Here is a 24,233-nt window from a genome sequence, read left to right as displayed (position 1 = left end):
TCTGAAGCTAGCATTACCCCTTAGTGTTGCCTCTTATTGGGGAAAGTGGGGAGAACTTTTATCCTCTGGGTCCATCCAGTCATTGGATGTTGGCTACCCCCAGGAAGGGGTGACTTCCGGTGAAGTAGCTCTCTTTTAGCTGAAGCAGCGCTGAAGAGGACTGACAGCTGAGGCTCATCTACTGACAATACTCGCAGCAGTTGGAAGAGTAAGTCCTCCAGTATCAAGGGTGATCGGCCTAGCCCATCTCAACATCCTCTGAATCACCACACCAAAGCCATACGATGCCAATAAAACAGACCGGCCTTCTGACCTTTTGGAACTTAAACAAATGAACACCCGTATAAATACTCCAGGCTATGAAGGAAGAGTGAACTTTAAGAGAATAATGGGCACGAGTGGGGTAAGGAGAGGAAGGCTAATTTTGTCTCTGCTGATTTCTGCATCAGAGTAGAAGGGCAGGAAGGATACAAAGAACTATAACACTTGGACTGAGAAATGTTTACCTTATTCTGTGGGCAGTTTGGAGTCACTGGAAGTTTTTACAAAGAGAAGAGCAAGCACTAAGTAGACCATCTAGCTGGTAGTAAATTTTCTGTCATCTTTAAGGCCACTTTGAATTGCACCTTCACCTGAAAAGCTTTTCCTGCTTCAAGATGTTTAAGGGCCTCTCTCTACCTTTGGTCTTAGAATAAAATAAAAATTCCTTAGTGTAACTCACAAGACGTTGTATGATTTGGCTTTGTTTGTTTACCGCTCCAGACTCATCTCTCATCCCATTCCTCTATATTTGTCGGCCAGCCTAGGCTAATTTTGCCTCTGCTGATTTCTGCATCAGAGTAGACATCAGTAGAACTGGTGTCTTATTTATCTTTTTATCTGCAGGGACTATTACAATACCTTTAACGTGCTAATGCTTTATTGCTGAATTGAAGAAAAGTAAATAGTCCTCACAGGTTATTTTGTTGATAGCTGCTCTCCCTCAGAGAACCACAGAATCTAATCCAGAGTATTTCCTTTTCAAGTTTATTTTTTTAATAAGAAATTTAAAAGACTTCTGCACTGTAATTCTGTGGCCAGTCATCCCCAGTGCCCTAAATACCTATATTTACCATAAATATGGCATATATTTCTTCTATGTGAAATATTTCCTCTCAGTTAAACATCAGTACAGCTGCAACTATAGAATGAGAAGGGATCGTAGAGGTATTCTATTATATAAGCCCCTCAGTTCATGGTCAAATAAACTAACTTGAGGGTGTTAAATGATTTGAAAAATGCCACCTAGCTAAGTAGTGACAAAGTTGAAGCTAGAATCTAGAAGTAGTAATTGCTAAATCAGTTCATCACTCATCATCATCATCATCATCATCATAATCATCACCATCAATGCTTAGAGGCCCTACATGAACCAGGTACTCCTCTAAAGATGCTACTTATATATTATTTCATTTAGCCTTCACAATCCTCTGAGGTGATACTATAATATTATTAGCTTCAATTAGAGTAAGGAAGGTAGGACACAGAGAAATTGACTAACTTGTCCAAAGTGCATGGTGCATAATAATTTCAATAAAAGCCCTCAAATATATCTCTTTTCCAAGCTTCTTTAATTCCCAAAGCTGAACATATCAACATAGTGGATTAAAAATAAAACTCCTTCCATTAGGAAATAGACTCTATCTCCTGACTTGTTGATCTGGGCTGGATAGTCAGCAACTTGCCTCACTTTGGCCAGTAGAAATGGGACTGAAGTGACATTGGGTGACTTCTAAGGAAGCACTCAAGAGGTGTTGCAGCTTACAATCTCACCTTCTAGCTGCTCTGAGATTGCCATGTTAAGAAGCCTAGGCTGCTTTCCTTAAAATTGAAAGATTACAAGAAGAGAAAGCCCCAGACAACAACCAGCATGTGAGTAAAATTCAGATCATTCAGTCATTCTAGCCACTAGGTGACTGCGACCACAAGAGTAAGCCCAGGTGAGACCAGAAGGACAACCCTACTGCGTTCTACTCAAGTTGCTGACCCAAAGAACTGTGAAAAATTAAATGGTAGTTGTTTTAAGCAAACATATTTTGAAGTAGTTCATTATATAGCAATAGATAACTTGTACAGTGTATGATATTATCATTTGATTAGTGTTAGCATGGTGTTTCTGTTTCCATCTCATTACTTTTAATTTTTTCTGAGTCATTATATTTAAAGTAGGTTTGTGGTAGACAGCATAAAGTTGGGTCTAGTTTTTTAATCTGATCTGAAGATCTCTGTCTTTTAACTAGTGTGTTTAGACCATTCACATTTAAAGTGATTATTGATATAGTTGGATTAAAATTTACCATCTTTGTAACTGTTTTCTATTCTATCTTCTATTACATTTGTTTATTTTTCTCCCACCCCTCTTTTTCTGACTTCCATGTGTTTGAGAATTTTGTATTTTTCCATTTTACTTCCTCTTGACATTAAAAAAAAAAAACATTTTCAGTTGTTGCCCTAGGGTTTACAATACACATTTTAAAATATTCTAAGTCCACCTTCAGATAACACTATACTGCTCCACTTTATGAGTGTGTTCCCAAGTCATCCTTCCCATCCCTTGAGACACTGCTGTCAAATCATTTCATTTATCCATATGCTATGATCACCCTGGATAGATCAACCAGACAGAAAATCAATAAGAAAACAGCAGACCTGAATAACACTGTAAACCAAATACACCTAGTAAAATATTTGGAATATTCCACCCAATACCACCAAAATAAACATTCTTCTCAAGCACACATGGAACATTCTCCAGGAGAGATCATATATTGGGTCATAAAGTGAGCCTTAACAAATTTAAGAATACTGAAATTATGTCAAGCATTTGTTCTGTCCACAATGGTATAAAACTAGAAATCAATAACAGGAGGAAAGTTGGAAAACTCACAAATATGTGGAAATTAACACATTCCTCATCAACCAGTGGGTCAAAAAAGAAGTCAAAAGGGAAATAAAAGAATATGTCAAGACAAATGAAAATGGAAATACAAGATATCAAAACTTATGGAATGCAGCAAAAACAGTTCTGAGAGGGAAGTTTATAATGTTAAACACATACATTAAGAGAAAGATCTCAAATAAACCACCTAATTTCAAGGAATTAGAAAAAGAACAAACTAAGCCTTAAGTTAACAAAAAGAAGGAAATAATAAAGATTAGAAATAAATGAAATAGAAACTAGAAAGACAATAGAAAAAAATCAATGAAGCTTTAAGAGTTTTTTTTAAAACATAAACAAAACTGACAAACTTATAGCTAACCAAAAAAAAAAGAGGACTCAAAATTATAAATGGAAGAGGAGACATTACAACTGACACTACAAAAATACAAAGGATTATAAGGTTACTATGAAAAATTATATTCCAACAAATTGGATAACCTAGAAAAAGTGGATAAATTCCTAGAAACATATCTCTTACCAAGACTGGACTCTCAGGCAGCAGCTGGTAAAGAATGTAGTTAAGGTGCTTCCAGGGAAAAAGTGTGAGATGGATGTTTTTGCCTGCTTCCTCTGCACTGAGCCCTGGTGGGATAGCTTTGTCAAGTGCTCATATGCCCATTAACTATTGCTTCTTCTTTTGTGATAGTCTTTTGGGTCTCATGTATACAAGCCTCACTGGCTCTCAGAGTTAGGTGTTTTGGGGTCCCATCTATTGTGTGGGGGTCTTAAAAGTTTGGGTGCTAAGTGAAATGTCCAAACTGTTCACTCTTCGGGAGAAGCTGGTAGTTGGAGTTCCCTCCTGATTGTCCCCTACTGTGCTGGGAGTAGGGTTTATAGCAAGAGTGTGTCTCAGCCTTTTTTACCAGTTTCAATGTGTGTATTTTCTCATTTGTCTGATGTTTAGGGATCACTCAGCTAATTTCTGGATTTCTTTGAAAGGAAGTTGCTCTATATGTAGCTGTACATTTGTTGTGTTGGTGTGAGTTCAGGAGTCTCCTGTGTCAACACCTTGGTTGACCACATATCTATGTGATCCACTTATTATGTGTTAACTTGACAAGTTCATAACACATGGAAACAACCTAAGTGTCTGTCAATGGTGAATGAAGAAAATGTGGTATATAGATATATACAGTGGAATATTATTTAGCCATAAAAAGGAGGAAATTCTGCTATTTGCCCAACACTAATGAAACTTAAGGGCACTTATGCTAGGTGAAATAAGCCAGACAGAGAAAGACAAATGCCATGTGATTTCACTTAGATGTGGAATCTAAAAAAAAGCAACCAAAAAACCAAACGAATTAATAGAGAGTGTACTGGTGGTTGCCAGGGGCTGGGGAATAGGGGAAACAGATGATGTTGGTCAGAGAGTCCAAAGTTCCAGTTATAAGATATGTAAGTTTCTGGGAATTAATGTCCAGCATGGTGACTGTAGTTAACAATACTGTGTTGTACACTTGAAAGCTGCTAAGAGAGTAGATCTTAAATGTTCTCACCACACACACACACACACACACACACACACACTCACACACACGGAATGGTAGCTGTGCGAGGTAATGGATGTGCTAACATTATCGTGATAATCATTTGCAATGTATACATATTTCAAATCATCACGTTGTACACCTTAAACTTACAAAATGTTATATGTCAAGTATAGCTCAATAAAGCTGGAAAAAACCAAAATGTAATAAAATAAACATGTAATTCAGATGTATAGAGAAAAACAAAATAAAATCAGCTAATATTTAAGTTCGCCCATTCTTTCCTCAGCTGTTTCAAGTCTACTCACCCACTCTCAAAGGTATTCTTCATTTCTGTTCCTGCGTCTGATTTCTAGCATTTACTTCTGATTCTTTCTTATAGTGTCCATCTCTCTACTGACATTATCTATCTGGTCTTTCATGTTGGGTACTTTTCTCATTACATCCTTTTAGGTATTAATCATAGCTATTTAAATTGCCTATTTGATAATACTAACAAGTGTGTCATATCTGAGTCTGGATCTGATGATTGCTTTTTCTCTTCAGACTCTGCTTTTCCTTGCCTTTTGTATGCTTTATAATTTTGCTGTTGAAAGCCATGTATGTTATTGGGTAATGGGTACCAAGACACAAAGTCTCTAGTATGAAGATTTATGTTAATCTTTCTAGGAGTTGGACTGTATTTACTCTTTCCTGTAGCTATAGGGACCAGAGACTTCAAATTCCTCCAATGTCCTTGTTTTTGATTTTGGGACTTCCTTTTTTATTTCTCCTCAGAGAAAGTCTGTGTCTTGTAGTCTTTTAAGCTGTAATCCACTGTTATACTAGCAACATATTGGTGTAGCATAGGGTGTAGAAGACGGGGAGCATTCTAAAATCTTCTAAGACTTGGTCTCTTAGTGGGCTTGTCTTGGGAATATGCCTTCACAGGTGTTTCTGTCTCTCCTACAACGTATAGCTTTCTTCCTCCTGCTGCTGTTTTTCCTGCCTGCAGCATTCTCTATTTCCTTGATGTCATCTCCCCTGTTGAATAAGGGGAATTTCCCCACCTTAGGTGAGACAGAGAGGTTGGAGTGGAGCGGAGTTCCCTTCTCCCTGTTGGGGTAAGTCTTCTGTATTGCCCTCTGGGGGGATGTCTTTTCTACTGGAGTAGTCCTTTCTTAGGGAGATAGGGTTTCTCCTATCAGGACTATAAGGGGATTTTTCTTGAATCCTCAGACCCGTTCTGTGATAACCTGCTGGCATTTCTGGAGGGAAAGTATGTCCCACTCCCACCTCCCATGACTGCAGTTTCTAGGCGTTTCTCACTCTCACATTAGTTCCACACAACTTCTGGCAATTTGCAAAATTACTAAATGTTCCCGTCAGTTTATGGCATCCAGCAGGTTTTGCTCTAGTCAAACCAATATCAGGTGCTGTATCTCTGGATGTGATCGTCATTGATTTTGGCCAGTTTGTCTTGTTGAACAAACTGGAAGGGGAAGGGGTTGGCAACTCCGAAGTTCTTTACATGTCAGAGCTGAACATGTATTTTCTTGGCTAAGTTTCCCTACTATTGGGCACACAGGAACTAGGGATCACCATGCGGTCTGAACCGTCTCTTTGTATTTGGCTTTGGGTGAGAGGAATGAAACAAGGACTCCAGTATAATCTATACATATGCATGGTATTTACAGGAGGTATTTTGTCAGGATGTTTTTTTTAGGAATGAGTGACTCATGTGGTGATTAGATATAAGACTTGAGAACAGGCTAATAGAGGCATGGATGGAGAATTACACAGAATAGCTTGATTGGGGTGGAGAACTGCACAAGAATCAGTAGGAACCAAAGCTGGAAATATTGTGTCCAGAGTACATTCAGACTGGAAACTGTTTGATTACATTCTGTGGTCAGCATGGAGTCACTACAGATTTTGTAAATGATAACAGCAAACACATAATTAATCTAGCAATAGTATTAGATAAACTGAAGGGACACTGGGCTAGTAGTATCAAGCTCAAGATTTAGTGTCTGACTAGAAATGAAAAGGAGAAACCGAGGAAGGCTGTGATGTCCCAATGATAAAATCAGACATTTGAGAGATGAGGTACAGGAGTCTGGCCTATAATACAAAGAACTTGAAATGCAACCAGATCTCACAACAGAGATTAGATTTTGGAGTCATTAGATTTCAGAGTCATCTGCATGGAGGTTATAGCTGAAATACTGAATAGAGATGTGGTCTTCGGGAAGAGCAAGAGCTGTGTTTAGAACCTTGGGGAATGTGTAAATTTAAGGGGATGGGAGAACATAGAGTTAGCAGTGGGAAAGCAAGAAAGATGGGAGTAAAACCAGGACAAGATGTAAAGGCAATTAAGGTAGAAGATGATCCTTTTTTTTTCCAACTTATGTCTGGCCTATAGGGGCAGTTCCACCCAGTCTTGACTGGAAAACAGCTTCCTATATAGCATGACGTGAATGGCTTGCTTCTTGCTAGAGTTTTACATGAACTCTTTTTACAGTGGAAACAGATGAAAATGTTCCACAGGAAATGGTTAGTGTTTTTATTAGGTAAGCATCCACATTTATGAGCTAATGTCCCATTCTTGGAATCTAACCAGGTAGGAGAGAGATTTGTGCTGGCTGTAAAATTGTGATAATAGCCAAATTTGGTACACAAAATTACCACGATCTCCAAGGTAACTGCAAACGATTTACTACAAACCAATATACAACCTTCATAATACATGAATTTCTTCAGACATCTGTATTTGTATTTATGTGCTGTATGTATCCATATATGAAGTACAATCAGATGCTCTACAGATGGTATTTAGTGGCTTGTTTCTCACGCTGACTGCATGGTCAGTGTTTAAAGGAAATAAGGCAATGTTTGGTAAATCTCTTCTATAGCAACAAGACAGTTTTCATCAAGTTTGTGAAATGTAATTTTATTAATTAATAGAAGGGCATGTCTTACCAGACAAACTGTCCCAAAATAAATAAAGTTTCAGCATTATTAAAAGCACACAAACACACAATTTTACAGGATACAATACAAAATCAATTTTGATGATGTTCTTACTTGATTTACTAAAAATCTGAGAGAGACTGTAATCAATCTCTTAATAATGATCCTGCATACAGAGAAAAGTACAGCACAGTTATTTCATAGGTTTTGGAGTAACAGTTTGAGAAGACTCTGCTTTAAAAGATATTAAGATATATCACAAATCAAATCACACTCTCTGTTAACATTACAGCATGGAATTGTACTTAATCAAAAATAAAAGAAAAGTGGCTGAAGAAGGCTGTATACTTTCTTTTCCAACATAACACTAACTTCTATTTTTGGCATGAATTAATAACCTTTTCCATTAGTAGGAAAACGTGCTCTGCAAACTCTCGGAGGGCACCACGGCCACCACTGCTTTTGCAAATATATCCAACAGCCTTCTGGGCAGCGGCACAGGCATCAGCAGGAACGCCACTGAGGCCCACTTTCTTCAAGCACTCCTCATCAGACACTTCATTTCCTATCAAGTTAAAGAAACACTGGTTGAATATTTAAAGAGAGAAGAAATTTTCTTCCTAAATAATGCAAACAGCAATCAGTAAGTAATTCTGGCAACTTCAGACACTGTATATTAGAATACTACAGATTAGATGGAACAAAAATAAAAGCATTTCCAAGTATAATAAATACTTAAGGTCTAGGGTTTTTCCTAAGTAATTCATAATAAACGCTTATCAATTAGAGGAAAATGGAGTATACTTTCTGCTTGCCATGCATATTACAGTTACTAGAAATCTAATATAAACTATAATTATTTAAACTTTTTATTAAGGAAAATTTCAAACATGCAAGAATCCCAAATTTATGTAGAGTAATTATTATTTTGCATTATTTATCAATATTTTTGTCCATTCCCTGCCCCCCAAGTTTTTTGGAGGAAAGGGAGAAGAAGGAATTCCCAGACAACATACTTTACCCATAAACTCTTTGCCATCTGTCTATAATACATACATTTTTAAGAAACTGACACAATATCACCCAACCAACAAAATCAACACTAATTCCTTAATATCATCTAATAACCTAGTACATGCTCAAATATCCTCAGCTGTCTCAAAATTGTCTTTTTATAGTTGATTTATTTGAATCAGAAACCAAAAAAGGTCCACATACTGCATTTTGTTGCTATACATCTTAAGTCTCTAACAGTTCTCTCTGATTTGTATGCTGCTTGTTGAAAAATTACCATCACGTTGACATAACTACATCCTTTCTCTCCCTGCCTTGCTTATTAGTTTCTCCACCTCCCCCTCTTATTTTATTTTTTTGGTAGGATGAATTTCAGAAGCTCCCAGGATCTAACATTCACCATTCTGCATATAACTATTACTATAATATAGACCAAATACTACTAATAAATGTTGGTTAAGAGCATTTGTTTTAAATCTGTTCTACATTTATCTATTGAAATTTTTTCTTGTATTATTAAATGTATTGAAATTTGAATTGTTTTCAATGAAAGATGATAAAAATTAAAGTATTTCTTTGCATAACCCACCCCTGAAACTAAACTTTATTAAATTTTATTTATAAAAGTGTTTATTAGAACTAATAAATGAATTCAGTAAAGTTGCAGGATACAAAATTAATAGATAGAAGTCTATTGCATTTCTATATATACTAATAATGAACTCTCAGAATGAGAAATTAAGAAAACAATCCCATTTAGTATTTCATCAAAAAGAATAAAATACCGAGGAATAAATCTAAGGAGGTAAAAGACCTGCACTCAGAAAACTCTTTAAGACACTGACAAAACAAACTGAAGATGACACAAACAGATGGAAGGATATACTGTGCTCATGGACTAGGAGAATTAATGTTGTTAAAATGATCATAACTACACCAAAGGCAATCTACAGATTCAATGCAATCCCTCTACCAAAATACCAAAGGCATTTTTTGCAGAACTAGAATAAAACTAAAATTTGTATGGAAACAAAAGACCCCAAATAGCCAAAACAATCTTGAGAAAGAAGAACAGAGCTGAAGGAATCATGTTCCCCTGTTTTCAAAAGCTATACTCATTAAAGCAGTATGTTAAGAGATTAATCCTAAGAGTCCTCATCGCAGGGAAAACATTTTTATTATCTCATATGTATCTATATGAGATGATGGATATTCACTAAATTTACTGTGATAATCACTGCATGACATATGTAAGTTAAATCACTGTGCTGTAGACCTTAAACTTATACAGTGCTGTATGTCAGTTATATCTCAATAAAACTGGAAGAAAAAAAAGTGTCAACATTTTAAAGGAATACACTTTTATACATTTATGTGGCTGACACAAAACACTGCTCTGATTTTTAAAATAAAAATTTGGAGTTTATTCTCTATTTTCTTGATTTTCTAACCTCTACTTTTTATAGTTTTTTCCTTATGTGATATAAGTAATGCATATTCTTGGTAGAAACTTTTTAAAAAAATAAACAAAGGCAAAAAAAATCAAAATTAGGCTAATTATTATTATTTACGGATAATCACTACACTTTGGCATACATATTTTAGTTTTACTTATATAAATGATATACACTTATTACTAAATGCATACACTATTTTAAGGATTTTATATTATCTTCAATTTCTTTCCCAATAGCCTTATGAAGTTTGATTTGTGTTTATACTATAAATAGGAAAACTAAGGCTTAGAGAAGCTGCTTAAGGTTGCACAGGTAATAATAAGTACAGCTGGGATTTGTTATATGTTCCATTAAAATTGTTTTCTTCTTATAAAAATTGGATCATTTTCTATCAAAGGTTCTACAGTATTTTTCTCCACTGAATCTTCACATGTGATTCAAAGGCTATTCCTGAAGTCCCCATATCACGTGCTCCCAAAGCATCCTTGTGCTTCTTCTGAGGCCCATATTGTCCTTGTAAATATTTACCTCATACATGGTTTATAGTTATTATGTATTTTAATAACTTTTCATTACTGATATTCAAAAATGTTGACATCATTAGACTGTAAACCCTGTATGCAATAAGTCCCAGCAACCAGTTCCAAGTATGCATAGAGGAGACACCTGATAAATATACTTGCTTAATGCTAAAGTGAAAAACTTGTGACATGTGACCATGTCAAAGAATACATATTACAGCATTGTTTTTAATGGTTGCATAAATCTATTTTTGCAGGATATTTAGGTGGGTTCTTTTTTTCCCTCCATTATTGGCATATTTGTTCAATTTCTTTCCTGGAAATGGAACCTGGGGAGTCAAATCTATGTACATTTTAATAATAGCAAAAAATATTCAGAATGTACTTCCTATATATCAGAAATCTTCAATCCATTATTATGGCTGAATAGAAAGATACCAACCAAGATATGCCACTTCTTTCCAGCACAGGCCCATTTCTTTTCTCCATTCATCTACAACTGCAAGCTTGTCTGGTACACTGACTTCCATTTTGCAATCCAGTTTTAAGGAAGAGAGAGTCTGCTTTGAACAGGCCCTTTCTGAGATTAACCTCACCTTAAGAAAAAACAAAAACAAAAAACAAAGGGCAAAATGAGAAAACAGAAATCTCTCATAATAAAATAACACCTTTTAAATAATACAAATCACAAGTGAGTAGTCTGAAGCATAATTAAGTAAAATCAACTAATTTATTTTAAAATGATGAAGCTTTAACACATTTGATTGCTAATAGTCCAATAAAGGCAAAAGACTGTTTTCTACAGTGGGAAGGATTCTATTTACAGGTAAAAAATAAAATATACATTGTCTGATAACAATCTAAGATTCTCCAATAATTCAATTTATTCAGAGGAAAGTCTAACTTGTCTCTCATGCTGCTCAAAAACACGTATTTAAGATTTCTAGTGAATTTTAAGAAATCATCTTAAACTTCATTTTTGAAAATACACATAAGTATTGTTATTTTGAATTAAAATTTTCAATCATAAGAATAAGCTACATTTAAAAAATCCACCTGAGATTTGCTCTTTTCCAAATGCTGACACCTATTTTCTGTGAAATCTTTCTGGTTGCAAGATCCTATCGGAAATACTAGATAGCACCTACTATCATACTCATTAAATAAATAAGAAAATTATTTGATAGACAAATTACTAATTCTACTCATCTAAAAGTAAACAGCACAATTTTCTAGGCATGTGAAAGCTAAATTTCAGATATTTTAATTGGTAATACTAAAAACGTAAATCTCTTATTTCCCTCACATGTTCCTTGACCTTAAATCACAATCTTAAAAAGCATTGCTATGTTCGGGGGGCACATACCTCAATACCACTTTTCTTTAATAAACTTATCCCAATAGCATCTTTTATATCATAAGATATTATTTCTTTTTGATCTCCTGATACATAAATGTGGCCATTGGTTAGACATCCATCAATATTGCAAACGAAAAGTTTTATCTCCTTCAGCTTCTCTTTGCCAAAATAGCCAAATCTGAAAGAAACCAAAATAGACTTTTGAACTCTAGTGTGATACTAATCACTCCCTCTCATCTGGCTAACACCAGTAAACTTGATAACCCATTTCCATTTAATTACTCAAACATTACCTTTCCAAGTAACCTCACATATACACTTCAACTTACAGTGCAAGGATTTTAAGTGTGGTCTAACCAGATTATGTGCTTCTCAAGTTACTGAATAAGCCATCTATAGGCATATTTTATGTATATGTCTTCCTCACATAAGCAAAATAATTACAAAAGATCCTAAGATTGGAGGATCAAAAATCAGTTGTCCACAAGTGAATTTAAATGTATCTACTAAAAATCATTCATTGTGGTCTAGTGCAAAGGCTATACAATCTTGTTTTTACCTTAAAACTCTTTGTTCTGCAATAGGCCAGTCAATGTCCACATCTATGTCCACACTGTGCTCGGCTCGCATCTCGTAGTATGCCATTTTCCCACCCTAAAGATAGCACAGGTGCCACGAGGACTGTTGTCAACATGCATTCACACATATCAAAAAGTTTATTACAATACAGAACAATGAATTCACTTCTACAGTACTAAGAAAAATGAATAAGCCAGTAATACCAGACATACAACAAATAATTTTTTTTGGAGGGGAGAGCTTATTGTTTTCCATATATTCAAACCACATAAAACAAACAACCTTGACATTTTTCAAATTCTATTTACACAGTACAAGTTCCCATTTTTCTTTAAATAGATTTTAAAGATTGAAACAGAGTAGAAATAATATGCATCCTCCAGTATTCTGACCACAGGGAATTTTCTGGGAATCCCTAATTGTATCCCCTTTGTTCTGGTAGTCTCTCCCATCATCATCCAAAAGCAGTAGTATAAATGTTTTTGGAACTTCTGTTCCTATTTGCAATAGGGGTAAGATTGGGGAGGAAAAGGAACTGTAGTATCTACTGTACAGAATTGTCTTAGATCCCTGAGCTACAGATGGGAGTGGACAATAACTGTCTGGGTCACATGTGGGCAAAGGTAGGAACAGTGTCATGATCCTGGGGTATGGGGCAAGAGGAGTGAGGCCTTTCTTGATTGTAATCATTTGAAGCTTAATATCAATCACTAGAAATTTTAATTTTTCAGAATTGTCAGTCTCTTTACAAATCTTGTTACAATGAGAAACCTATTTTTCTCCACACTTTAGGAAAGGGTCAAATCACAGTCCCCTTAGCAAAGAGCTTACGGAGGGTGGTATCTATAGATGTCAAATCTAATTTTCCTGAATACTCAAACTTAACTGAACAGCCAGCCTACAGTTTGCCTACTGACCAGAAGATTGGAAAAATTCCTTCCCCTTAGAGAATGAGTCACATTAGAATTTTTACTATAAAGACTGGAGTTCGGGGGTTCTTAAATGCTATTTTTTGAGTAACATAAGAACCTGAATCCAAATCCTAACGGTGTCATTCACAACTTGTTTTTGCTTTGAGCCAATTGCTTCATTTTTCAGAGCTGCCGTTTCCTCCTCTGAAACAGAACTAGGAACATTCATTTTATTCCGTTATATAAGATAACCTATGTAGTATTTCATATAGTCCTGGGTCCATAGTAAGTGCTGAATAAAGAATAGCTATAACCAAAATGAACAAATTGTATATGATGTAACCACACAGGCTCTAAAGGTGAGAGAGACATCCAACTCCCTTATTGTAAAATGAGAGCATTAAGACTCAGAACAGATAAAATGATATATTCAAGGTTAAATAGTTACAGAGATTTTACTACAATATATTCCAGTTTTCCTGATGCCCAGGTTGGTGCTCTTTCACCTCTACTATACTGTTGTGTTTTTTGTCTCTTTTCAAAGTAATAAAGGTTATTCAACTGTACAACCACAACTTGACAGTAATACAACTATGGATTAAAAACAGAGTTTTGAATGAAATAATATGAATACCAGGACACATATAGAACATTCAATACTTGTTTCATTTCTTATCTTAATGTTAGAATTGTAGCAGAATCCTTCCCATATTCACTGAATGAACCCCAAAGATAATTTTGGGGTAAGTGTGCAGGATAAATGCCTCAGATGATAAATCTTGTCAGTTATTGCTTTTCCCCTAGGGGTTAATACTTTCCTTTATGTGTCATACTTCTTTCTTAGAACTCAAAGTATATAGATAAAAGGGTTTGAAAGGTTTTTGCAAAATGAGGGCACAAACCTGTAAGTAACCCATCTCTATCAAATGTCTTTTAGCAAAATAAAACGAGCCATTTTCATATAATTCTCCATCCCAGTCTTGTCGACGAGGTCGTTTAGCTGGATTCAAATTCAGAGGCTCAGTCATTTCACGAACTAAAAGCAAAAAGCTACAGTAAGTCCCAGGTGCTTTGAACACTGAAAATGTTCATTCAGTAATTTTTTTAAAAAGCAAATAAAAATGAACTCAGAAGGTAGAATATTTCTGTATCTAAATAAACAATTTAGAAGATTTTTAAAAGAAACAAAACCTCTAATAATTCTGATGATTTATGTTTGCTTTTCAATAACAATAATAAGAGAAAAATAAAGTATCTTATAGAGAAATTCTGAGTAATTAAAGTTTTAAGCTGTTTATACAAATATAATGCTTTGGGAGGACAACCTTAAAGGCAACCTTAAAATAGTTTCAAAAGAACTGAATTTGTTATAAAGGACCCATAATTCAATATTTGAGCCCTTTAAATCTACTGCTCACTATGTGCTTGTACAGAAATACAATGTATGTGTTATTTATCTAATGTGGTTGAGAAATTACTTGCATGGAATTATTACAGAAAAATGAATACTTCCCCATTAAATTATTGAAGCTTTCATATTGATAGAACTGCTTATATAATGTATGATACATTCTTACCAGTAGTTTAAAAAATACTAATATAAAATATTCATAACAATAAATTATGTTTACTTATTATTATTGTTGGTAATAATGAAGGCTAAGCAATACCAACATTAATGATTATAACATGATATAATAAATGAAGCCTTCAGTATTGGTATATAGGAATTCCCTTGGCTTTCCACTAAATTTTTGCCAAATTTGTGTTTGTGGATGGATACTTTCTGAACTTTTTTAACTTTAATCATATATCCTATAAAGCTCAATATTCAGTTTAACACTGGGCTTCCTTGATTTGTTCAAAAATGTGTTTTTCAAGCTTTAATCCTTCCTATATCTTATTTCTGATATTTAGTGAATAAGTTCAAAATATATAAAACTTAACACAGAACTTGCTACAGAGAAGACACTCAATAAATGCTTATTGAATGAAATCAATAAATGTAGTCATTGATATACTGCATTGATTTTGATAGCATTCATATTTAGAGGCTGAAAAATCATCATTTTCTGTCTATAACTTTATCTTCTTCTCTTAATTGCTCTTTTGTGGACCTTCTCCATTTTCACTGCATCTTCCCCTCTCTTTTAAGTCAAACATAGTTTACAGACAAATGGGCCAGCTTTCCTACATTCAACAAATGTCAGGGCACTGAAGAGTAATCATACTGCCTTTCTTCAAGTATGTTACATTTACCTATTTGTTGGTGATTCTATTCTTTATTACAGATTTTGCTACTTTATCTGGCTAGAAATCAGGCTCTAGTTAAATGTTATGGAACTCTTTTTGCACAAGAAGTTACAAATTTTGGGAAGCAATTCCACAAATTCATTCTTGAGGTTCTCCAAAATCTTTTGGTGGAAGATTTCTATTCCCACAATTCTATGATTTATAGGGAGTTTATCAAACAAGTCTAGAACAACATAAAAGTATTTGCTCTAGAAAAATGACATGTCTTCCTCAAAATACAAATAGAGGGTTAAAATAATCCTTTGTAAAAAGTATATTGGTAGAGAATTAATTTGGTCTCATTGTTTTGCCTCAATAATCACAAGATTTAGAACACATTATAAATGTTATTACCTACTAGAGTTAAGAATCCCATGTTCTGTTTTACTGCTCCCTTTTTACTCTCCCCACTCCTAAAGAATATTTACATATGAAAAATTAATTCTCCATAAAATGAGCTAAAATAAAGATTGATACAACAGATTACCTCCTTTCTGAATTTCACCCCATCGAAACTGATGGCGTCTCACAACAGAGAAAACAGAATCATATCCTTCTTCTCGAATCATTTCTACAACTTTTTGAAGATCAGTAGGATGTAAACACGGAGAAGTAGCTTGAATATTTCCTACAATGTCAACCTCTTAAAAAGAAAAAACAAATGAAAAGAACATCAAAATAAAGTTCTTTGCAAGCAAGTAATACTAAGATCTAAATTCAAATGTTAAAACAAGTCTTGTGAAATGATAGGCAAGTTGGAAATTATGTAAAATTTTGAATAAACTATTAGTCAAACTCATACCATTGTGATAATTAAGAAATTCTATGATGGCATCTAGTGAGGTAGAACTGTCTTTTGAAGCTTCAGAACTTCTTCGATGAACTTGTGCACCAAATTGTTTGGCCACATTCTCAATTTCATCATGGTCTGTTGAAACCCAAACACTGTACAGATATTAAAAAATAAAAAAATAAAAAGCCAAATCACTAAAAAAAAAATCATTAAAGATAAAAAGGAGCTCTGCAACCCCAAAAATACAGCTTACATAATGTTAGAATAGTTTTTGTACCAGCAAGTAATGTTACAGATCGAAAGTAATATAAAATTTAAAGGAAATAAAGTATTTTCTATGTAAACCACATTTTAAAATGTCTGAATCAAAAATGTGGTCCTAGATGTAATATTTATATTTACATATATAAATATTTATATTATATATAACATATTATTTATATACATATTATTTACATAGCCCTAGATATAGTTTTATAAAATTAGAAAAAAATGATAATTGGTATTTTTGAAGCTACTGGTATATTAAAGACACTAGTAACACTAGAAGTTCAAATCTAAAGAAAATAAAGAAGATACTGCTTCTCATTCCCCATCAAAATCCAAAATATTGTGTATTTAATATACTTGCTAAGAAAAAAATGGATTTGGCTTAGCCAAACCACAACACTGAAAGAGTTTCAAGCTTAGTAGAGACTAAATGCCCAAAACAATTAGACAAGCCAACTCTTTTTTTTTTTTTCGCCAACTAACAATGGGTACATAAATATCTGAACATATAATCAAGTGGGTAAAGCCATCGATAACAATTAAAGATGTGGAGAACATGACTTGATTGGCTCAGGAGAGCTTAGTTGAACAGCTCTATTAACCACAGCTTACAGAGTTGACCATTTGGACTTTATAAGACGATGACTAAGAGTAAAATATAAAACATTATTTTGGGGGCGTGTACTAGTCTGTACTGAATTGTTTCCTTGACCTTTACAAATCCCCACTGCTAGAAACAGAAGATGTGAGTATTACTCTAGTTTTTATAGTGACATTACACAAAGAAATCTGAATGACTTCTTTGGTATATGCATATACAGTTGACCCGTGAACAGCACTGGTTTGAACTGTGTGAATGTTTTACAATAAATGTACTGGAAAAATTTTAGAAGGTCTGCTACAATTTGAAAAAAAACTGCAAACTGTGTAGCCTAGTAATATTGGAAAAAATAAGAAAAAGTTAGGTGGGACTTCCCTGGCAGTCCAGGGGTTATGACTCCGTGCTTCCAATGCAGGGGGTGTGGGTTCGATCCCTGGTTGGGGAACTAAGATCGCACATGCTGCGAGGCATGGCCAAAAAATAAACAACAACGATGTGATTAAACCAGCCAAGATGACTAAGTATAATACCACAAAAACGCAAAAAAAAAAAAAAAAAAGGTATGCCATGAACGCATAAAACATATGTAGATAATAGTCTATCCTTACATAGACATGAGTGATATTTAATATAAAGTTAATAATGTTTTACTTTTCTGTTTTTTAACTCTGCCCATCATCACAGGTGTTTTTTTTAAAAAATGGAAATGTTTCTGACACTGTATTATGAATATGACTGTAATACTGTATGCCATAAAAATTTTATAATGATTCATTCATTAGTGTATAGGCTAGGCTACCATGAAGCAATCATACTGATTACAATAGGCTACCATAAAGCAATCATACTGTTGCTTCTTTGTTATCAATGCCCGAATCATTATACCTGTAAATAAATATGAATTTCTTTTTCACATTATCTTTTCATTTTTGATGTTCAGTGTTAGTAATATGTGTAATATCTACAGTGTTTTGTAACATATGACAATATTGATACTGATAGGTGATTCCTCTTGTAAACAAAGTAAACTTATGATATTGATACAGTGCAGTAATGTAAATGTATTTTGTCTCCCTTATGATTTTCTTTTCTCTAACTTACTTTATTGTAATATACTATACAATACATATATTATAAAATGTGTTAATCAATAATAAAAAATAAATAAAACATAAACAAAATAAAACATAAAACTAAATAAAACGTAATGTGTTTCAGATCTAGAAAACTCATGGTTACCCGTGGGGAGAGGGAAAGGGGGATGGCCAATATAGGGGTGGGGGAAAAAAAGGGTTATTATGGGATTACATAAAATCATGTGTGAAACTTTTGAAAATTGTAAAGCACTACAGAATTTAAAGAATCTTTCCTTCAATCAAAAAAAATCAATTAGGGGCTTCCCTGGTGGCGCAGTGGTTGAGAGTCCGCCTGCCGATGCAGGGGACACGGGTTCGTGCCCCGGTCTGGGAAGATCCCACATGCCGTGGAGCGGTTGGGCCCGTGAGCCATGGCCGTTGAGCCTGCGCGTCCGGAGCCTGTGCTCCGCAACGGGAGAGGCCACAACAGTGAGAGGCCCACGTACAGCAAAAAAAAAAAAAAAAAAAAAAAAAAAAAAAATCAATTAAATTTTAAAAACATAATGTGTTTATGTTACTGGTAAGGCTTTAGTGAACTGTAGGCTATTAGTAGTTAAGTTTTGGTGGATCAAAAGCTAATCTGGGATTTTTGACTGCCCGGGGTGGGGAGGGGAGTCGACACCCCTGACCCCACATTGTTCAAGGGTCAACTCTATTTCTTTTACCCCTTTCATTCAGTATCTACTGAACGAATGAGAACCTGCATGTTTCAGACGTCTATGCTCAACTGTCAAGAGTGAAAAGAAACTAAAGAAAAATTTCTAACATCTCTGGCTTTCATTTATTGCCTTTACTATTGGCAGATGATTTAATTTAGAGATAAAGTCAATAAACCCCCACAGTGCCCCCAATTTTTTTTTCAGAGGAAACCTAGTAAACAAGATGAGCCATTGGCTAGGAGTCAAGTGTGTCATATCTACTCATGTCATTCTGTGCAAGGCAGAACATAGGAGCCCTCATTTTCCTCCATCTCAAAATCTGAAATAATTTTGGGATAAGTTTTTCACTGGAAAGTGTCACAAAGTTATATAACAAAGTGAAGTACCAACAAAAATGTAGTGAATTTTTTAAAGAGAGGATAAAAGGAGGGTGGTGAGGGTAACAGAGTAAAAAAGTGAACAGTAAAAGAAAGAGATGAGTCTTTTGACATCTGGTTTCCATCACTAGGTGAAATAAATTACTGAAGCCATTTACTTTATTATCCTGATCTTTACTGTAATAAACATTCAACACCTCAGGATTCAGTGATCTTTTGGAAATGCTAATCAGTAAATATGAAATAACAGAGGTTGGGAAGAGGTTTGCCTGTGTTTCTTCTTTCCTCCCTTTTATTATTCATTCATTCCTTCATTCATGAAATGATTCCTGACTGCCTATTCTGTTTCAGGCCCTACTCTGGACACCGGGATATATAATCCATTTTCTTGAGAAACTCTCAGCGGATTGGTAGAGACAGCGAGAGGTCAGGAAGTAATAACTAACCTTTCCACAATGCTTTACTTTTTACAAGGTATTTTTATAGTGCCTGCTACATAACAGGTGCTCAATTTGTTGAATGAATGAAACAGTAGATGGTTAAGAGCATGGACTCTGAAGAAAGGGCTTCAAATCCCGGCTCTACCACAAGCTAGCTATATGACTCTAGGTCAAATCTCCCTAAGCCTCAATTTTCAGTAAAACGGAGGTAATAATAGTAGTAATTACCTAATATGATTGTTATGAGAATTCAACATAAATCACAATACAGAACAAACATTTAATAAGTGTTAGCTATTGAAAATAATAAAATAGGAATGGTAATAAAGGAACAGCTACACAGTCTCACTTAATCCTCACACTGACTCTGTTGGAAGGAAAACTGAAGTTTTGCTTTCAGACCTTCAAAGGTCCAAATGTCTAATTTGTATGTATTATGTAAGGCAATGGCATTATGAATGTGAAAACAGCATCTTATAGGTACACTTAAAATACAATGATCATCATTTATTAGAAGGACTAAGTCAGTCAATCATTCTCCCTTGGTTTAGGGGCATCAGATGAGGGAGGGCAAAAGAGAAAGAATGAGCAAACGAACAAACAGGGCTAATAAAATTTAAAATCAAGTATAAAGTAAATGTCAAAGTTCAACGCCAATGGCTTTAGCCTCAGATGAAGTCATACTACATCTAACAGGATGAACAGGAGTATCAACCATGATCCCTACGATAGCAACTTCAAATCATAAACTGCCATTTCAAGGACAACAGAGCATGGCCTTTCATTAATCATAAATCCACACCCTAGAAATGAAACCAAAACTTATGTTTATTTTTCACGTTAGGCAACATTTTAAAAAATCAATTAACTCTGAGATTCACTTACACAGCACTCAACCACTGTTGAAACCAAACTCTTAAAAACTCAGCTCAAACAATAGCTTTTCACTAAATGAAAATATTATCTCAGCATTTTTCTTGACTGTTAACTCTCCAAGTTAGAGTGCAAAGTTAGCAACCTTGAAAATATCGTTAGCTTTGATTCTAAGCAGGCCAGAAACTCAATTAAGTCAAAATGATTTTGAACAAAATAATCTCCAGGCCTGAAAAACGCAAATCAGGCCAGCTACAGTTTTCCCCAATTCCTTCATAGGGTACATATTTGTTGAAGGAGGCAGAAGGGGAGAAGCAGGAAGACTGCTCCAAACTGACAGCTTCAGAATAAGTCAATTAAATTCAAATCTAGCCCTTCTGGGTGGTAGATTAGAACTCAAAGGGCAGAGAGACATGTATAATTGCAAGCTTTCTAAATTAACTGTTTTAAGAGGGCATCCAGGGGCTCTCTGCCAGAACATAGGTAAATTCTCCCGGCAGCACTGAGCACGCATTTTCGGGGGCTGGGATCATCCTAAGAACAAGGCCTTAAGCTGCTAGAAACCATGACAGAGTTTGGTTGAACACAGAAGTTTGGATGGAGTTGTTTGTTATGTATGGAAAGTTTTGCAGTTCTCAGCAAAACTACCCCCATACCATAAGGGGAGAGACTATCTAGAGGAATCAAGAAATAGAGGATTATGGTGACCAAGTGCACTATCCCCTTACTTTCTTTTTCTTAAAACTATGTATTATCACCTGATACAGTATACACTGTTTATATATTAACTGTCTTCTCCCTATTATAATGCAAGCTCCACCAGCCTAGGGATGGACCCTACTGCTATAACCCTTGGTTAAGGACACATAACAATGCCTGTCACATAGTAGGTAGTCAATAAATGTTTGCTGAATGAATGAATCATTTTTGTCCTTGAATCTGTATCTCAAGCCCTACCTTTTCTTGTTTAGCCAGTTTGAAAGGGGTTTCTTGACATTTGCAACTGGAGTTGTAAATGCGTTCTGTTCTCCATCTATTATGAATGTGATTTTCCTCTCTAGTTTGTCACAAAAATAGGATTTTACTACATCACTACTAACTGGATGCACCTTCTCTAGGTCCTTTTTTTTCCCCAGTGTGTACCCTTTGTAACGAGGTAGAAATGTCCAAAAGTCTGTGAACTTAACACGGAAAGAACCATGTCACACACATCTTGCTGTTCCCTTGGATGTGTATGGCAGAAATTAGGGTTCAGTGTTTACTGCACTGAACCAAATCCCCCAGTCTTTCTTTATCACTCCTTTGCACACTTCCTGTTACATTACTGTTATATCCTGTGTGCCAGCTCTTATTTACCTTGCACCACCCAGGACTTCCTTTGGATAAAAACATTAAGAAAATTAGTAAATTTATACTTTTTTGGTACCTCCTTTGTAAACAAGAACAGTTAGATGAAAATCATTTATCCATATATTAACGTAGGTAATTAATATGCTCCAAAAACAGCCATCTCTTTAAAAACCAAAACCCAATCAAAAGGTGAAAATAATTTACTTTCCACGGTAACAAATTCAAGCATAATTAGGTTGAAATTACCATGTGTAAATTCATTCTTGGCACAGAATTCTATCTCCCTTCTTTTATGAATGACATAAGCTTGTAACTCCTGACCAGTACGGCATATGGCCATGTCTCTAAATGATGCACAATCAAAACTGTCCTTAGGACAAACGAGGTTCCAAAGGTATGATCAAACCATTTATAAGCATTTCATCAAACAGTCCTGCGGTGCGGTTTTCCACTCTCTCGCACCTACATACAAATGTGGGGAGCTGTCTAGATTGTGCTGACTCACAGGCAGATAGCTTAGAGTATTTTCCAAAGGTCAGGAAAGGATCTCCAAGCTGAGCTTGAAATGAGAAAAGCCTTGACAGCCCATTCCATTCATGAACCCGATGCCTCCTTAATCGATCAGCACCAGGTGGGTATCAGACGCCGGGCAACAGGGGAAAGCCAACGGCCACTGCCTAAAGGAGTTCACAGATTATCGCAGACGTTTCACAAAGGCGGACTCCTTTCCTTTTACCCTGCGAGGTCAACCCGGGCAGCGCAGACGGTAGAGAAGAGGAAATCTCCCCCTTTACGGATGTTATTCTCAAGGGCGGAGACAGGAACGGTCCCAAGTTCACGGCTATTAGCAGCTACGGAACAAGGAAGAAGCTGGAGCCCCTCCTCCCCCGGCTGGCAGCCAGGGCCCAGACACCCGGGATCTTGCACAACCCTTCCGGGGGCGATTGCCCCCCGGAGCCCCTGCCCCTCCGGCGGCCCGGCTCCCCATCACGACCCCCGCCCAGGCCGCACCGCCCACTCTCGCACATGCGCACCTCTGGAAGACCCCCGAGTCCAGGGCCGCACGCAGGACCCAGCCAATGAGCGGGACCCCCGCCAGGTGCTTAATGTTCTTCAGGGGGATGCCCTTGCTGCCGCCGCGGGCCAGGATTAGGGCCGCCAGGTGCGGGGGCTTCTCCACACCTCGGCCCTGGCCGCCGCGGGAGTTGCGCTGCAGCTTTGGCGGCCGCCCCCGGGAGGGCCGCCCCCGCGGGTTGGAGACGGAGGTGGCGGCCCCCTTCTCCACCGAGTCCATCTTCCTCCCACGCCTTCTCCCCAGCTTCTCCACATCCGGGAGCTCTTGTCTCGCCACCTCAGCTCGGCGCCGCCCGACCTCCCCGCCCGACCGCTCGCGGGGGTGGCTGTTCCCGGCCCCGCCCACCGCCACGTCCCCGCGCCCTCGCGCGGCACGCCGGGAATTGTAGTCCGCGGGCCCCTCGCAGGGTCCCGGAGGCCCAGTAGGCTCTCCCGGGCGACCCCCAAGTCCAAGCCCGGCACGGAAAAGCCAGAAACGCCCGGAAGGAAGTGTAGCTTCTGGGGCGCTTGATATTGTATGGAGATTAATAAAATAGGCAACACAGGTTACCGATCTTTTGCTGAAGAACTTCCCCATTTAGGAATTGTGGTGGGTTTTCCACGGCACACCCTGGTGCACCCGAACACTAATCAATTTTATATTTTAGAATTTATATTTTAAACGTCCGTCTTTCTGCTATGCTTCTGACTCATTGTTTCCAAGAGATGACCTCGTTCGAATGTCCTCCAAGCACCTTAAGTTCAACATTTTAAAAACAATTCTCCCAGAGCAACCCTGTATTTTTGGTAACCATGTGAGGAGAAGCTCAAACTGCTTCTACCTCTGCATTTTCTTTTTCTTTCTTTTTTTAAAATTGAGGTGTAGCTGACATATAACATGTTAGTTTCAGGTGTACAATGTAATGATTCAATATTTGTATGTATTGGGAAATGATCACCACAATAGGTTTAGTTAACCTTTCAACATATCTGTCTGCATTTTCTATCAAATATCACCATCCACCTGGTGGAAAAACTTGGAAGTCAACCTTGTCTATTCCCTTCTAAGTGTAGTAGACACCTGTTAGTTTTCTTGGTTTTGGACTACTGAAAACCTTTTCCTTT

General features: G+C 36.4%; 1 protein-coding gene across 2 annotated transcripts; it reads right to left on the bottom strand.

The window, feature by feature from the left end:
- Positions 1–7,386: 7,386 nt before the first annotated feature.
- On the bottom strand, positions 7,387–23,438 carry CMAS (cytidine monophosphate N-acetylneuraminic acid synthetase). 2 transcript variants are annotated; one of them, XM_081247804.1, is made up of 8 exons: positions 23,090–23,438; positions 16,359–16,501; positions 16,044–16,199; positions 14,167–14,300; positions 12,334–12,428; positions 11,781–11,952; positions 10,857–11,010; positions 7,387–7,987 (listed from the first exon to the last, which is right to left on the bottom strand). In XM_081247804.1, exons 1-8 carry the CDS (start codon positions 23,347–23,349, stop codon positions 7,797–7,799), a joined length of 1,305 nt encoding a protein of 434 aa, XP_081103930.1. In that variant the 5' UTR covers positions 23,350–23,438; the 3' UTR covers positions 7,387–7,796. The 2 variants fall into 2 exon arrangements, with proteins under 2 accessions (XP_081103930.1, XP_081103931.1); XM_081247805.1 differs by lacking the exon at positions 16,359–16,501 and having other exon boundaries at positions 23,090–23,202.
- Positions 23,439–24,233: the final 795 nt, after the last annotated feature.

The sequence above is a fragment of the Mesoplodon bidens genome (assembly GCF_964165515.1).
Source record: "Mesoplodon bidens genome assembly, chromosome: 11".
Taxonomy (NCBI): domain Eukaryota; kingdom Metazoa; phylum Chordata; class Mammalia; order Artiodactyla; family Ziphiidae; genus Mesoplodon; species Mesoplodon bidens.
Note: the sequence above shows the minus strand (reverse complement) of the source record. Positions and strands in the feature narration are given on the sequence as shown.